Genomic DNA, 17,293 nt, shown 5'->3' with positions numbered 1-17,293 from the left:
CCCCCGTCCAAGGCGTAACCCCCCCATCCCAGCCCCCCGCCCACAGCCCCCGGCCCTTAGCGGGGGTCTGGTTTAGATCTGCCCCATCCTGCAGGGAGGGTGAATTCGGTGGGGCTGGCAGAGAACCCCCATGCGTCCCCCCCAGACACCAGCTCCCCGCAGCCCGTCCCCCCCGCCCCCTCCCCGCCGCTGGTGCCCCCCTTTGTCCGCCCAGCCGCCTGCGCCGAACAATAGCGGCTCCCTCCCGGCCACGCAGGGAGAAGGGGCTGCGAGGGGGTGGGCGAGAGCAGGGGAGGGGGCTGCAGAAATGCTGTTAAATATGAAATGTCCCCCCTCCCGACCCCCCCCCGCGCAGCTGGAAGGAGATTACCCAGCAGCTGGGAGGGAATTAAGCAGCATCCCACTGCGCATTTGCTGGGCTTTTAAAGGAGCCGGGGAGGGGGCTGCAGCCCCGGGAAGGGCTGGTTTCTGCCCTGGGGGATTCCTGGTGGTCCCTGCTGCTCTCGGGGGTGTTGGGGCTGGGGCAGTGCCACGCTCGGTGCTGGCCCACGGCTCGGTCCCATCCTCCCCTCTCGCCGCGTTGGGAAGCAGGTCACGTCCAGCTCCCAGCGCGGCGGCGATGCCAGGGGAGAGCTCAGCTTTCTGGGGCAGCGCCGGGCTGTTTAATTAGCAGCCGGCTGCGGCTTTCCAGCGCTTTCGGGGGCTCTGACAGCAAGGCTGGGTTCGTGGCGGCCTTGGGGGGGGGAGAATTTCCCGTGCAGAGTGGGGCTACGTGCCGGTGCCGTCCCTGGGACGTGGCGGTGGGGAGCTCAGCACGGGGGTGCTGCGGCCCCTTGCTGCCCTTCGCCTCGCCTGGATGGGAGGCTGACAGCACCCGTCTCCTCCCTGGCCGCTCTTGGGGCAGCGATACGGGGAGGGCCGGGGGCAGGAAGGGGCTCCTGCGCAGGTTTGCCTGGGGAAGCGGACCGGGGTGGCCCCGGGGGTGGCGGGACGCCGGCAATGGGCATTGCGGCTCCTTGCAGAAGCGTGAGGCCGGTGGGATGCCGGGCATCTGGGTTGCTCTGGCGAAGGCATCGCCGTGCCCCGCGGAGGGCTGGGGGTGAGGTCAGACCCACGCTGCGTCTCCGGGGCCCGGCTGCCCCTGCGCAGAGCTGCACCCTGCCCTCTTGCAAGGTCCCAGGCCCATTTTCCGCCTGCGTGAGGAAGCCCCCACCCTGCCCGCGGGGAAGGCAGGCCCCGGGGATCGGCCCTTGGAAGGAGCCTCCCCTCCTGCGGGTGCCAGTGGCGGGGAGCATGGCTGTACCAAGTCCTGGCTTTTACCTGGTCCAAGGTAATGGTTCAGCGGGGCGAGGGGACGCAGGCGGGTGAGGAGCACGCTGGGGCCGGGCAGCGGCTCGCCCGTGGACCCCTCCGTCGTGCCTGGTGTGGGGCAGCCCCCTGCCCGGCTGCCGGGAGGGGAGAGGTTCCCCAGCCGCTCCGGGGCTGGTTGGCAGCCCCCAGCGCTGGGTAATCCGATGGCACGAGTTTAGGGGGAGGCAGGATGGGGCGATAACTGCAAAGACAAAGGATGCTGGGGGTTGCCGAGCTCCCCCAAAAAGCTCCTCGCTCCAGGAGTCGCTCCCCCAGCCCGGGGCGGCCGTGCTGGGCTGGCACCAGCCTGTGCAATGCCAAAATCCGGCCTTTCCCTGCAAATGCACGGCTCCCCGGGCAGGCGTGGTGCTGCTGGAGGCAGAGACCTTGCCTCTACCTGCCTTCACCCAGATCAGCTCGTGGGGGAACTTTCCCGACTCGTTTCCCTGCCTTAAGGGAAAAAAAAGAGAAGGAGTCGCATGACTCGGAGCTTCACGAGAGGCAGCGTGGGGAGAAAGTGACCCAGACAGCCAAGAATCTGCTCCGCTGTCGTTTCTCATTCCTCCTCTGCAGCGCGGCGGGCGCAGAGGGCTTGGGGAGAGGTTGGGTTACAGCCTGGCTGCTGCTGCTGGCGGAGCGGGGAGGCTCGGAAGGGGGACGGTGCAGGATGAGCTCATGCGAGGGCGCGGGAACCTTCTGGGCAAGGCAGAAACGTTGATGCTGCAGTTCAGGGGTTTCTGCAATCGTGGCTGTTCCCGCAGAATCCCGGCTCGCTCCACCGCGCCGCTTCTTGTGTCGATAGCAATAAAGCTGCTCAGGAGGGGCTGCGTTTCTCTGCAGATCTGGAGGTGATTTACATTCACTCGCCCTCGCAGGCAGGGAAATGGCAGCGCACGGTGACTTGCTGATGAGCAGAGAGGGAGGGAGGGGGGACACCGGGTGTGCTGGGCAGCCCTGGGGCAGGGAGCTGGACCAAAGGCCACCCTGCATGGGCCTGGGGGGCTACAAGACCACCAGCCCTGCTGCAAATCGTGGCAGCAAACACCAGTGTGCCGGCAGTGCCACCCAGTCCCTGCAGCGTGGGCAAGTGCACGGAGGGGGCCAAGGGGTGCGGAAAAGCTCCAGTTTCCTCCGGCACCCAGGCTGGCTCACCTCGGCGCGTATTTCATCCCTTGTTGGGGAGAGATACCGTGTTCCTGGCAGCTTTTTTCCCCTACAGACTGTGGATAAAAACCTTCCTGCAGCCCTCTCTGTCCTGCAAGGTCACTCGGTGTTCGCACAGGGGAAGTTTGTTTATTGTGTCCTTGGGTAGCATCTCCTGACCTTAAGAACTCCTATGCTGCAAATACTCTTAGATGATGATTAATGAGAGCTTATATAACCGAGATGAGTCCTTAATACAGCTGGTAGGTTGACAGGAGTGAAGGTGGGAGAGAGAAACGCACGTCTCTGTCTGCGGCGGCTTTTTCCACACCAGAAGTAGCTGCATTTTGCACAGGGGGACCCTGGCAGATGCAGGGGGGCCGGGGGAGAGCCCACCTACGGAGCCCGGCGATGCCCTGCTAGAAGGGGCAGCAGCCAGGGCAGACCCCCACCTGGGCTTTCCGGGCAGCCGGGATCCCGTGGGTGCGAGCGAGCAGCCGGTGCTGCTGCACCAAACCAAGTCGCCCACGGTACAGCCTGGCACTTCAGCGCGGCAGAGCTGGGAGGTGAAAGGTTTTATGCCAGTAAAGCATCGCTACGTAACCAGCGGCTGTAACGTCAGCACTGATGCCTGCAAGGTGGTGACGCTAGAAGGAAAGGGTACAAATTCCACTGCAAGTGCCCAGGCGGGTTGACGAGGCTCTTTGCCGGAGCCACTGCGTGCTGCGGGGCAGCTGGCCCCTGGTGAGGGCAGCCTGCGGAGGGGAGCGGGGCACGGCCATGGCATGGAGAGGTGTGGGCTCTGTAGAAAGCCTGGCCTCTTCCAGATGTTCCTGAGGGCCCTAAAGGGGAGCCGAAAACTGCAGCCACTGCAGAAGCAAACGACAAGAGCCGGTGCGCTTCAGCCCTCCGAAAGCCCGGGGACACAACTAAGGGAGGCTGAGCCGTGCCCTTTGCGGGCCCCCGAGGTGGTGGCTGATCCGAGGCTGTTCTCACGGCGTGGAGCTGTTAGTGGCACGAGATTTGACCTGCCCTTCCAGCTAGGATGGCAAAACCGACTGCTTGGATCGAAGTGCGATCCCCTGCCTCGCTGTTGGTGTCAGACCCCAAAGCCAGTTTGCTTTGCAAGCTGGGAAGCGTCAGCCGAACGTCTCCGATGTGCACCTTGGGGCAGAGGCAGGGCCAGGGCTACATGGGCACCGTCTTGGCTGGGCAGGTGGCCAGGCTCTGGATGGATCCTCGACCCAGGTGAACAGCAGCACAACCTGGGCAGACAGGGCACAGCCCTTGCTATCGTGCGCCCCAAAAGAGGTCTTGCAGTTTCTCAGGTGTGATGTGGCACCTGTGTTCAGGTGTTTCTAAATTTCAGCTCTGTTTGGGCAGGTATTGGTGGTGTGACAACAGAGGATTTAGTTTTCCATAATCTGGCTGAGAAGCACAGCATCAGTCCCTGATAAAACTGCTTAGAGCCAAGCCATTTACATTGTTGCCTTGGTTACCACATGCTATTTTCACCAGCTTCCTAACCTCAGCCTGGGTGCACCGGCATCCCCGGTGCCGAATCCCTTCCTAACCTCAGCCTGGGTGCACCGGCATCCCCGGTGCCGAATCCCTTCCGAACCTCAGCCTGGGTGCACCGGCATCCCCGGTGCCGAATCCCTTCCGAACCTCAGCCTGGGTGCACCGGCATCCCCGGTGCCGAATCCCTTCCGAACCTCAGCCTGGGTGCACCAGCATCCCCGGTGCCAAATCCCTTCTGAACCTCAGCCTGGGTGCACCGGCATCCCCGGTGCTGAATCCCTTCCGAACCTCAGCCTGGGTGCACCGGCATCCCCGGTGCCGAATCCCTTCCGAACCTCAGCCTGGGTGCACCGGCATCCCCAGCCCTGCATCCCCTCCCCAGAGGCACGGAGCATGGTGCTGGGGCTCTGTCCCGAGACTGGGTTCTCGGGACCCAGGGGTGCTGCTCTCTGGGCTTTGGTTCTCGCCATCCTTGCCAGGGACAGGTCTCAGGTCTCCCGGCCGGGCTCCCCTGAGCTGCTCGGGGTCCTGCTTGCGTCCCTTCCTCCTCCCGGGGCACCCGGGCGGCCCAGCGCAAGGGGAACAGGCTCTGCCCTTCGGGAGACCTTTCTGAAGGAGCTGCCTGGGGCCGATGGCTCTGAGCTGGGCTGTTCCTCCTCTCAACCCCAGCAGCTCTTGCAGACCCCGAGCCCCTGGGTACGGGGTCTGCCTTCCCCATCACCAGCTCCAAACTGGTGAGGTACCGGCGAGCAGCAGCCAGGGTTGTAACTCCCGCAGGCGATGCCTTCTGCATCTCTGCAGTGCTGCTGCCTCCCTTAGACCGGATATTAGGAAATTTTACTTCACTGAAAGGGTTATCAAGCACTGGAACAGGCTGCCCAGGGCAGTGGTGGAGTCGCCATCCCTGGAGGGATTTAAAAGCCATTTGGATGAGGTGCTTAGGGACATGGTGTAGTGGTGGGCTTGGTGGTGTTAGGTTTACGGTTGGACTCGATGATCTTAAAGGGCTTTTCCAACCTATGCGATTCTGTGACTCTGTGATCCGCCGGTGCCCGTCTGCAGTCTGGCCTCCTCCCGCCACGTGCAGGTACCTACCCCCGTGTGAAGCGTGTGCTGCTTAAACTGGGGTGAGACCACTCCGTACGCCGCTCTGGATTCATTTTTGCTGGTGTAAGCGACAGGGATGGAGCGATGGAGAACCGGGGACGAAGTGGTCGCTCGTTGCAAGGGCGTAGTCAGAGAAGACGGGAAGATGCACAAGACGGAGCTAAAGCCGGGAATGACGGAGGCTGAGCTCTCGCCAGGGTGGATTGGGAACTGAACTCATTTCCTGATATTCAGGTTTGGGTATCCCCACGCTGCTGTAACCCCCACCGCCCTACGGCAATATGTGCCAACCCAGATTTCATGCAGCTTTTTGCAAGCCTTGCTCTGGATCTGAGCGCTTTGCTCGCTGTGGCTTTGTCCTACCCCTCACAGTAACTCGCAGAGGAAAATGCAGCAGCAACGCTCCTTGCCATGGCAACGGCAGGATTGCGTCAGGGCTTTTTTTTTTTTTTTTTCAAACTGCAAAGCTGGATAAGCAACTCCCTCAGGGAAAGTAGTAAGAGAGAAGGGAATTTTTTTTTTCCTGTGGGCTTTGGGACTGCCAGTTCCCAAATTCCGAACCGCCTCAGTATTTCGCTCCTTGCTTCTGGGTCCAAGGCTGGCAATGAGACCGTGCGCGGTCACGCAGACTCGCTGGGGACAGAAAGGGTCGGGGGGGGGGACAGAGATCCTCCCGTGCAGGGAGCGGCTCTGCGCGCTTTCCCCACGCCGCGCGCAGGCGGCCGTGGAAGCCTCTCTGCTTTGCAGCGTAGGCTGCCCTTGCAGGGGAGACCGAGGAGCAGTCGGTTTGGCGAGGGACGGGATGGAGGCCCGGGGGACCCCTGGTTCAGTCCGGCCTGGCGTTCCCTCTTTCCCTGCAATCCCAACAACAGCAGAGAGAGAGGAGGCGGCTCTTCCGCCAGCGCGGTTTGGGCTGGCGTGCTCTGCGGCAGCAGCTGGGCAGCCGTGCTCGCCCCGCCGCCCCCTCCAGCTGCCCCTCTGTGTGCGGGAAGGGTGGTCCCGGGCGCTTCGCTCAGGCTCAGGGGGAGGAACGCGATGCCGGAGCACGGGGCGAACGTGGGCTACGGGGATGGGTTTGTCCCCTCTCCGGTCCTGCCGTCACGGAGGCGGCGTAAGCCGCAGACCGTGAGATGACCAGCGCTGTTGCAAGGCACTCGGGTGCCCGTCCGCCCCGGCCCGCTGCCCCCGTGCTCCTTCCCAACCCGCTCTCCCCCCATCCCTCCTGGCAGCTCCTCTCCCCAGCCCTCGCCCGAGGCCACGGCACCCGTAGGCACGCAGGGCTGCTCTGGGGTTTGGAAACCTCATCAGAGCGGTGCCCGGGGCGGATGCCTCGGCTCTGCCCTTGGCTCCCAGCTCAGTCTTCCGAGCAGGGGCCAGCGCTGCTGAGCAGGTTCAGACTCAGCTGCTGCGTGGCTCTGGGCAAACGCCAAACTGCTGTGTGCCGTGGAAAAGCGTGGAGCGCGGGGGATTGGAAAAAGGTCCCTACAAACACAGACAGTAAGCGTGGCTCAGTGGGGACCCCCCCAAAGAAACCCACAGTGCTGCAGGAAGGGCTGCTTGGCTGCAGGATGCACCCCAGGCAAAACTCCCTCGGAGGCAAGAGAGAGGCTTGTATAGCTCTGGGAACCGCGGTGATGAAGGCGAGGGCAGGCGTTTAGCACAGCCCATCGTATCGGTGCTCCCCAAACGTATTTCGATGTGGCACTAAATGCTGACGTGCTGCTGGAAGGGGGACTCTTCCAAGAAATAAGTCTTTTCATTGATATGGTGTTTGGTACCATAATCTCTGTCACTGGAGGTTTTAAATAATGGGTGAAAATAATGTCAGGCGTGAGGTCGCTTGATTCAACAAAGACGATCCCCGAGATCCCTCCAGCCTCTTGTGATTTACTATTTAGCAACCATTGCACACCGCAGCCTACATACATGAAGACACAGGCTCTGCTTTGAAGAGCGCGCAGTTCAAGACGGCTATTTGTGGTCCTTGACGAAGCGCCGGCGCTTTCACCATATTAGGTCACTGCAGCCGCAGTCCCTGCTCACAGACAGCTACAGGTGATTGAAAATGGGCTTTGGCCAGAGAAAACAAACGACGATGCTCGGCTCCAAAACTCGCGCAGGGGGGATTCGGGCGTCCGGCCCGCCAGCAGGAACGGTGCAAAGTTAACTCTGCGTGCTCTTTCCTGGGCGTCGAGCGCTTTGGGACCCTCCGGCCAGGAGCTGTGTCGGTGCCAGCCACTGCTGCGGGAAGGTTTGCTCTAGTGACATAAATCATGCACGTTATATTTCATTGCTTAATTAACAGCCGTAACAACCTGCAAAATCTGCCAGGCGAGTTACCTGCTGGGCTGCTCCCCAGCGCTGGTTTCAGCCCTGTGCTACGTATTGAGATGTCCCCGTACTGGGTCCGTCCCAGAGCCCCTCGGGCAGGGCAGGAACCCCTGCCTGCGCCGGGCAGGGGGAAGCGGGGCTGCCGTAGCTGCCTGTTTGCAGGCTGAAGCGACATGCGCTGCGTCCAATGCCCTGGATCAGGCAGGGAGGAATAAGCGGAACTGGAGCACACGAAACCTCCCGAGAGCTGCAGAACTGGGACGGGAGTGGAGGCAGCACGGGCGATCTCGATTCGGCCTGGCTCTCACCTTGTTTCACAGAGCGACTCTGTCAGTGTCAAAGGAAAGGCATCAACACGCACCCAAACGAGACCAAAATCACACTTTTGGGGAGAAATCCGGGCAGAGCTGCAATTGCCGTTCACTGTCACAGGAGCTACACTGCTCCCACAAGCCTTTCATTCTGCTGGGACTAAAATTCCCCTGAAGCAGCAGAGGAAGGTTAACAGTGCTATTTTGCAAAACACCCAACCTGCGCTGGCTTTGCGTGAGGGATTAAACAAACAATTAAAACCGGTGTTTTTCCCTTAACATTTGCAGTACCGCCGGTCTCGGGAACAGGCCGGCGGCGCGGTGCTGCTCCTCCCCTCCAGCATCCCAAGGAGCCGTCCTTGCTGTCACTCGTGCCGCTAGGAAAATGGCTCCATGCGTCAAGGTCACTTTATCTGCCCTCATCATGGACCAGAAATGCTCACGTTAATGCGTCGCTAATTTAATCAAAATGCCATGCTGGGGATGCAAGCTCAGGGTTGGGCTCTCTTCCCTCTTGAAGGGCAAAAACTGATTTGCTGTCTCTAACGGCAGACGAGCCTCCTCGCTCCTCCGGGCCACGACTGACCGGTGCACTGATGGACCACGCAGCCCCACGCAAAATTGGGTAGAATTGAAAAATAGCCCAGGCTCATTCAACAAGTCAAACCCAGAGTTTAAAATTAAAATACCCTCCTCAAATCAGGAAACAGGTTTTTCATTTGCATAAACTATTGTACTACTTTATCCTACTATTCAGTTTCATTCTCTTTTTAACTATTGCTCTAACATTTCCCTAGTGTTGAACCTTTTCTTCTCCTTTTACTGCAAAGCTTATCAGATACACTTAATCACCAATAGGTTGTATATATAACGTATATTATTATTATCATTATTCAGTGTTGTTAATTTGCTCTCAGGACTGGAAAGTTAACTAGTTTTTTCATGGTTTTGTCAGTAAGAAAATACTACTACTACTAGATCGGTGCCTCATCAATACCAGGTTTTTTACACGCTTCCGAGCGCTTTGGCGGCAGCTGGCAGCGCTGTCCCTGCCGGCCCCGTATGCTTGGCAAAACCGCCGATGCCATAGCACTGTAACACAAAACCCGCAGACAGCGTGCTGTTGTGAGAGCCACGCTGAGGAGTAATGAAACACCTATTTTTGTGTGTACAACAGCTGAGATTCGGGCAGAGTGCAATACCGAGATTCCTCTGTATTTCATAATTACTAGACGCGCTTGTGTACAAAACAACCCTTTTCCTGTAGATCCCAAAAGCTGTAATAACAAATCAGAGAGGAAAAGCCCGATTTCCTTACTCTGTGAGGCAGAGAAAGGGTACTCGCTGCTTTTACAGAACAATAGTGGGCAGAAGACGGTTTCTTTTTACTCTGTCTCAGCGCTCAGTTAGGAAATCAGTCGTGTTATCGAACAAACAGCCCTGATTTAAACAACGCCAGTGTTACTATTCTCTGCAGCCCTGCTCCGACCAGGAACGCTCTGGGCACTACAGAGGTGACGGGAGGGAAGGAGGCAGGCCGGGGTTGTGCGCACACTCCTGCTGCTGCAAACTGCAAAGGAAATTACCGGCTCCTCTCGCAGTGTAACCTCCTCTCCGAGGCAGAGCCGATGTGGCCCGGTCCTGCCTCCAGGCAGGGGGACAGATGAGGTGACCTCCAGAGGCCTGTCCTCGCCTTGTTTTCTTCCACCCTTTCTTGCCGGCTCTTGTCTGCACGCCGCTGTTTTCCTCCTGTGTGTCTCTTCCTCTCAGATGCTTTAAAATACTGTTCTGCATTTTCTAGATGAGGTTGTAGTTGCTGTATGAAAAACTGGAAAATTTTATTTTTAGGGCTTTTTAAACCGGTGTAGTCCCTTGCAGAGACACGTGTTTGTCAGGCAGTTTCCTCTTTCAATAAGGAAGTTTTTAATGCTGAACACATTCTTACCTTAGAAAAACCCCAGGGTGGGCTTTTAAACATGTCAGTAAAAATGGGCTGAGTAAAGTCCTTTTATTATTATTTTTTTAAACAAAACCATTTATGCTTTGGAACCAGCGATGGGGTTGCTTTTTACATTCATTTGTGCTCTCCCAAGCATGTGTGGGGGTGTGGAGGCACCAGCACAACACTTCAAAGGAGGAGGGAGAGGGAAGGCGGAATAGCTGCCTAACCCTGCGGGGCAGGGAGAGGAGGGCGGCCGCCCCGGGAGGCTCTGCCGGCTCTGGGGGCAGCGTGCTCGCTCGGGCGTGGGCGCCTGGGGGCGACGAAGCCGTGACCCTGGGCCTGCCAGGGACGAGGGGAACCTACCGCCGTGCCACGGAGCCCCGCTCTGGCAGCGAGCTGAGTGCTGAGGCGTAGGGAGACGTGGGGACAGGCAGGGCCTCTGCAGCGTGCGGGGCTCCGGCCCTGATGCGCCGCGGACAGGCCGGCCCCCGCTGCCTCCCTCAGAGGAGGGGAGAGAGGGGGCAGCGGGGCCCTGAGGGGCGGGCAGGCCGCACCTAGGGGACACGCAGAGCAGCGGAGCGGGCCTGCCCGGCGCGGGCGGCACACGGCGGGAGGACGGCCCGGGAGGAGGGGGGAGACCGAGGCCGAGGCCGAGGTCAGGGCCCGGGCCCGGGCCAGGGCCAGCAGCGCTCGCCACCCAAGATGGCGGCGGCCCCCTCAGGCGGCCCCTTTGTCTGCAGCCGCCGCATTGCCGAGAAGGGCGCGAAACTGGGGCAGCGTGGACACGCCCCCCTCGGCGTGCCGGCCGCCAGGGAGGGCGGGGCCGGAGCGGCCCCCGGCCAATCAGCTGCCTCCACTTCCTTTCTTCTCACAGGGGCTCTCCCGGCCGACGGGCTCCGCGCTCCCAGCCAATCCGCGCCTCCCTCCGCGCCCCGCCCCCAGGTGGGAGGAGGGGGCGGGGGGGAATGCAGCGGTTTTGTTTTCGCTCCCTCCTCCCCTCGCCCCCCGGCGGGGCTCATGAATATTAACAAGATCCAGCCCAATCAGGTGGTGCAGCGGCGGCAGCACTTTGGTGGCGTTAGTCGCCCCGCCTTGCAGTGGGGTTAATCTGCATATTCATAAGATGGGCGGGACACAGCGCGGGCGTTTATAAGCCGCCGCCCCGCCAGCCTCAGCGTACATCGCGCCGAAGCTTTGAAGTGCTGTGTGGATCCCGCACCTCCAGGGCACCGGTAAGGCGCCCGCCGCGGTGGGCGGGCTGCGGCCGGGCTGGGCCGGGGAGGCTCGGAGCGCCAGAGCTCAAGGAAATGTGTCTTAGGAGACAGAGGGCTTGAACGTGGGGGAGTCCGGAACGGGGCGCCGCTCCCGCGGCACGGGTGTCCTCCGCGGCTGCGGGGAGCCCGGCGGAGCTGTCCCGGCTGTGTGCCGGGCCGGGGAAGGGGCCGGGGGGAGGGGGAATGCGCCCTCGGAAACAAAATGGCGACGAGCCTCGACGGTGCAAAATGGCGGCGGGCGGGAGGAGGGGCGTTGGACTGCGCCTGCGCCAGGTGGGCGGGCCGGGAGGGAGGGGCGGGGGGCGGGGGTCTCGCGCCCGGGCGGGGGTCGGGGCGGCGGGAGGCCCCGTGGAGCGCGCATGCGCGCTGGGCCGCCGGGAGGAGCGGGGCCCGCGGGCCGGGGAGCGCCGCTGTGGCGGGCGCTCGGAGCCGGCGGAGCCGCGGGGCCCTGCGGAGGGAGCCCGGTGGGGTGAGCGCCCGGGAGGCGGCCTCCGGGCCCTGCCTGCGCCCGGGCAGGCTGCGCTGCGCGGCTGGGGCCGCTCTGCTGGCGGCTGCGGCAGGCCCTCATGCCTGGCTGCAGCTCTGCTTCCCGGGGGAAGGCGCTTGGTCCGGAGCCAAGCTATAGAATATCCTCTGTAATATAAAGCACTAGTTCACCGGAGTTTGAGCGTATGCGTCGTATAGGAACGAATTATTGGTGACGTTATAACCAATTTAATTTTTCCGACGTCGTGGGAATATTTTTTTTTTGAGGTATTGACTTCGGATACATTGACTTTGCAGGTCAGAATGGCATCAGATGAGGGAAAACTCTTTGTCGGTGGACTGAGTTTTGACACCAATGAGCAGTCATTGGAACAAGTCTTTTCTAAATATGGACAAATTTCTGAAGGTAAGATCGCAGTACCAAGCTGTGATGACTTTTGTAAACTTGTTAGGCTGCACAGGTGCTGATGCATTTTCCCCCCTTCTTTATAGTTGTTGTGGTGAAAGACAGAGAGACTCAGAGATCCAGAGGTTTTGGCTTTGTCACTTTTGAAAACATAGATGATGCTAAAGATGCAATGATGGCCATGAATGGAAAGGTAAGGAGGCTTTGGAACAGCTTGTTTGATTTCCTTGAAATGTAGTAAGAGAATTCCAAAAGATGTGCTTCTGTTCAATGCCACGTAGAAAAACAGGTAAATACTAGTGTCTCAAAACAATGAAATGATATAAATAATAAAGAATACCAATTGCTAAAGTTTCATGACCCAACCTATATGGCTGAAAAATAGTGACCCTTTATAGGAATGCCTGTATATGCTGGTTGAACATCAACTTGTGTGGTTGGCTTAGTTGTGACGTTAAATAAAACCTTTGTAAGAACTAGTAAATTCTGGTATGGCTTAGCTAACAATGAAGGTGTGTTAACTCATTGTGTATGTGTTTTGCTATTTAAATGTTTAAATATCAAGGTGGCTTATTTTTTTCTGTTTGTAGTCTGTAGATGGACGTCAGATCAGAGTTGACCAGGCTGGAAAATCATCAGAGAACAGATCTCGTGGATACAGAGGGGGGTCTTCTGGGGGCAGAGGCTTTTTCCGTGGCAGCAGAGGTCGGGGCCGTGGCTTCTCTAGAGGTGAGTGTGCGTGAATGACTTGCAGTTCCTGAAGTGGTAATGGCGTTCGTCAGAATGATGATCACCCCATGATGTGGTGTCTCTTCAAGGAGGCGGAGAGAGAGGCTATGGCGGAAGCAGATTTGATTCCAGAAGTGGAGGATATAATGGCTCCAGAGACTACTATAATAGCAGGTAAAGTCATTGCAACTGCTAGCGGGTTGTTGCGAAGCTCTTGAAGCCTGTTGCCCGTTTGACGTGAATGTCAATAGGCTCCAGAAACAGTTGAGCAAATACAAAGCATGTGAATGTTTTTAACAGCAGGAGTCAAGGTGGCTATGGCGACAGGTCTTCAGGAGGATCCTACAGAGACAGTTATGACAGTTACGGTAAGTCTTGGTTCAAATGGGAATGATGAGTACGTATGCTGTAGGAACTCTCTAAACCTTCTGACCCTGTACTTGAGTCTGGAAATACTGTAAGGCTCAGTTGGACTGTACCACTATTTCTGTTCTTGCCCGTAAGAACCAATCTGCCAGGCTTTGGACGTGGTTGTGCCGTTTAAATTTCTAATTTGTAATGCATGTGTAGGAGTTGCTTGGATCTAAGGCAAAGCAAGTTTTTAAAATACGTTCCTCGAGCTTGAGACTTAAGACAAAACTCGGATGCCCTAACAAACTTTAATCAAGGGTGGGGGAGTTCTCTTACGGTGTAGCGAACTAGCACTAGCTTCTGAAATAATGCAAGGGAGTAAAATGCTGGAACTTGTCTATGCTTCAGTGCCTTTACAATTGTGCCTGCTTCTTGTCCTCAGCTACACACAACGAGTAAAAATCCTTCCTGACTCAAGATCGTCCTTCCAATGGCTGTATTTATAAAGATTTTTGGAGCTTCGCTGAAATCGTTATTGTGTAGTACATCTACTTGTATTTTCACTTTTGTAGTATTATCAGTTCTAATCTTGTCAAACACAGCCTGACAGCTTCTGATATAAGATGGTCTAATTAGACTTTTCTTTAAGAAAGCTCTGCTTTCAAGTGTTTTTAATCTTTTTTGAAAGCACTTCAGATTTTATTTTATCCTTCATGATGAGCCAAGGTGTTTTTTTTAAAGTTGTGAAGTTGGGGCCCCAATTCAGTTTCTTTTGAGATAGAAAGGACCTTTAATTCAATGTTCACTGGAAGCTGAACAAGCTGTGGACTTTTTTTTTAAGTGCATTACCTTCGTCTTTTGTAACATTCCTTTAGTGTAGCAAGGTAGGAATGCAGCCTGGGTACAAATTGGAAGGCAAACCACCTTGATATATCTAAAGAGAAACTTGCTTGTATGTTCAACCTGCATAACGGTATTTTTACTGTTGTAATGATGTAAATTACCCAGAAATAGACTTGCAAACTTACCATAAAAGAGGTTCTTGAAAATGTTTATTTATATTGTCCTTTTTTACTGGAAGAAATATGCATATTCCATTGATATTGTATTTGAAGTGGTAAAGGATTCTTGTATACAGTTTTCTTTGGCTTTACGAAGCCTATTAAAAGACCGTCTGAAATGAACTCTGCTCCTGACATTTACATTTCATTGCACAACACAATCCTTGAAGATGAAGAACAGTCTAAGTAGTAGAGGATGCCAGAGGAGAGGAGAAGACTAGTGACAGTGTCAGAGCAAGCCAGATTTATTGACCAGTTGCTAGAATTTAATCGGTCTTGACATGTGAATTTGTCGACATACTTTCACGTAAGAATAGTCAAACTTGTCTAGAGGCAGAGGACTGAAAGTATATACCTTAGGATGTTCTAGTACTCACAGCCTAAGTCAGAAGTCGAGGGAACGCTAGTGTTAGGTAGGATAATTGATGTTTCCTGAAAATACTGAAATAGCCTGCATTGAAAAGCTGTAGTGAAGAATCAGTCCTTTAGTAACTGGACTAGTTACTAGCTTGACAAGTGTTCAATGGTAGGTAAATTGCCGTAATTAGCTAGCTTTGTCATTGCCTTACAAGTTCTAAGAATTCTTTGCTAGCATATGGAAACTGCAGTGTCCTTGGAGAAAAGAAGTGTTGTGCCTCCAACAGAAACCTCTGAGACGAAAGCTGCTCTCTTGGCTAGTTCATATGTGGAAATAGTCCTGTAATTCGAGGTAACTCCTTTTGCTCATGTCCGCATCCTTCCTCTTGTTGAGAGCTCATTTGAAAGTCTAATGTACCTGTGAAATATTCCTTTGACAATTTTGGTCAACTGATGGAAAAATTTTAACCCATGCCGTATGCAACCTTTGGCTTGTGGCACAACTTCAGTTCCACAGATCAGAGTTGGGCATGCAGTCATGTCTTGCTAGTAGGTATGGAAGCAAGATGGGAAACGAATTCCCTGACTTGATATGTGTTCATCTATTGAGAATCTTCCTAGACTTCATTAAGTTGCTCACTTTAATTGTAGCTTTCTTTGCCATCCTACTTGTTGCCATTAACTTTTTCCCATAGCCCACACTTCCTAAGCAGCCATGTCAAAGTGGTTAACTCTCTGCTTAGGGATCAAATGATACTTTGGCTGGCATATCAAAGGCATCAGCCAGCCCTGGAACAGTTTTCCCAGACTGTGCTTCTGTGATGTGATGGGTTCAGCGAATGGCTTGTGAAACCCTCGTATCTGATGTGACTTGTGTTGGGGGAGGTGGGTGGCAATGTAAAGGCTCCGTTTGATATTTTTATTAATGCACCTTTGCTTTGGCAGGCTGAAGAGAAGATGGGACACTCGACAGGGAAGCTGAGTGGGGATTCTGAGGAAGGAGAGTGTTCGTTCCAAGGAAGCAGGACCAAGACACGAGTTTGCCAACCAGGTAACGTCTCTGCTCAGCCTGCCCCTTGCCCGTGTAGCTTTTCCTGAGCCAAAAGGTTTGGCTCTGTTACTGTTTTACAGTGCTATTCTGTAAGTGGTAACTGACCAGTAGTTTCTGGGTGAAAATTTACAGACTTTAAATTTACTGTCTTAACTTTATTTCAGCAATGAAATGCGTCAGAGAAGACCAAGAAGGACAGCCATTGTGTGGAGTGGTGGAGATGAAGAGCTTTGAGCAGTGTTGTTACTGATTTCTATATAGGTCAATTGAACAAGGAAATAAGTCAAGCTAGAATAAAATACTGGAATGTGGAAAAAATGAATCTCTGTAGTACTTTTGTGGGGAAACATGAGAATATTAGATTGTGGCCAAGGCATACAATAGAAATATAGTTACCTGGTGTACAGCCCAGCTAAAAGTGCAAAATAAACCAGTGCTGTTCTGGTTGGGGAGGTGGACAGAGAGGGTAACCTGTCTTGCAGGGTGAGTTTGAGGAAGAAATTTAATTGCATTGCTGTAACCTTGACTTAAGTGGCCTAATTACCCTAAGTCTGTGCCTCTGCAAAACTGACAGTGAAGCGGCAACACCTGAAGGAACTGTCAGATGAGCAGTTGCATAAATGAGGAGTCGGTATTGTGCAGAACAGAAGGGCCTTCTGCCAGTCGAAATGGTAAAGAATACAAAAGTTTAATTTGCACTTAAATGCTAAAGCTTTTTCGAGCTTGGGTAACAAATTATTTCCTTCCATACACATTAATTAAAATTGTTTTGCTGATGCAAGTTAATGTGGTGGTTCTGCTACTTAGAGAAGTGGCGGCACATTTCCGAAGTTCTACACCTTGGGATTTTCAGGTGGGACATGAGATTGGCCTGTGCTGCAACTGATGGTTTCTGTGTGTTTAAGTACTTGGCTCAAGACAAAGTTGCCCTGGGTTTCCCATCTCAATGAAGTGGTTATTTGTAACTCAGACTTTACAGTTTGGGTTTTAGGATCACTTCCATTAAAAATTATTTTTATCTAAGTCTGGAAAATAACAATTTGAGTATTAGCAAATTAACTCTGGTCTTTTATGTCCTGGAATTTTCTAGTAGAGCAACTTCATCAGGTGAAAAGTGCTAGGTGCTTGGAGATGAGAAGAGGAACACGACGAGGGTTGAAGCAGTACTGAGCTGTGCAGCTTTTGAGTACTGCAATTAAGCTTCAGATGGATGGTGGGAGCACTCGGGCTTCAAAAAGGCTGGTAGGACAGTTTTCTGAGGGGATAGGAACTGGTTTCACCACTCTGATTAATGCCAGGAAGGTGCCCTGTACAGATACAGGGCAAAGAATGAGCTGCCTGGATGGGTTAATAGCACAGTCCTAACAGCTGGCAATTTTTTAAAACTTTGAAAACATTTGCCTGTGCCTGAAAGAGGAGTCAGAGCAAATCCTCCTGGTATGTGTGGATGGGAAATTCGGCTGAAGATGAAAGGCAAATAAGCCACCAATTGCAGAGACTGCAACTTTGTATTGATTCCTTTGACTATGGAATAGAATGGCTAATAAAAGACTCAGTGCCATCTTCCCTAAATAGCAGATGTTGCCTTTTATTTGCGATGTCTGTTGTATTCTGCAGAGACTTACTCTGTGCAGGAGTTAAAACACTTGGGTTGTGTTTAATTAAGGTTCTTGATTGCTGTTTTGTTAACTGCTGTAATTTTGCTTGCCCTACCTTGCATCCAAACAAATACCTGTCTTGTGGCTCTGTCCCTGACCTACGGGGCTCGCACTGTCTGTGCAGTGTGGTGCTGGACGCTAAAGACGGGTTTTTCCTCGCTCTGTGGAAGGGCAGGTAAGGCACAGAGCAAGGGAATTCACGTGTCCTTGCAGGA

The 17,293-nt window shown here is 54.7% G+C and overlaps 1 protein-coding gene across 4 annotated transcripts; it reads left to right on the top strand.

Annotated features, from left to right (window-relative positions):
- The first annotated feature begins 10,781 nt into the window (after positions 1-10,781).
- Positions 10,782-15,742, top strand: CIRBP (cold inducible RNA binding protein). Of its 4 annotated transcripts, none has more exons than XR_012039595.1 (8): positions 10,782-10,937; positions 11,763-11,871; positions 11,958-12,064; positions 12,462-12,600; positions 12,690-12,774; positions 12,904-12,968; positions 15,315-15,420; positions 15,585-15,742. XR_012039595.1 is itself a non-coding variant. In XM_072845385.1 (7 exons), the coding sequence occupies exons 2-7, from the start codon at positions 11,769-11,771 to the stop codon at positions 13,408-13,410; spliced, it is 516 nt and encodes a 171-aa protein (XP_072701486.1). In that variant the 5' UTR covers positions 10,782-10,937; positions 11,763-11,768; the 3' UTR covers positions 13,411-14,135. The 4 variants fall into 4 exon arrangements, 2 of the variants coding, with proteins under 2 accessions (XP_072701486.1, XP_072701485.1); XR_012039594.1 differs by having other exon boundaries at positions 12,901-12,968; XM_072845385.1 differs by lacking the exons at positions 15,315-15,420; positions 15,585-15,742 and adding an exon at positions 13,394-14,135.
- Positions 15,743-17,293: the final 1,551 nt, after the last annotated feature.

The sequence above is a fragment of the Ciconia boyciana genome, chromosome 24 (assembly GCF_034638445.1).
Source record: "Ciconia boyciana chromosome 24, ASM3463844v1, whole genome shotgun sequence".
Lineage (NCBI taxonomy): Eukaryota > Metazoa > Chordata > Aves > Ciconiiformes > Ciconiidae > Ciconia > Ciconia boyciana.
This window is presented reverse-complemented; position numbering and strand designations above follow the sequence as displayed.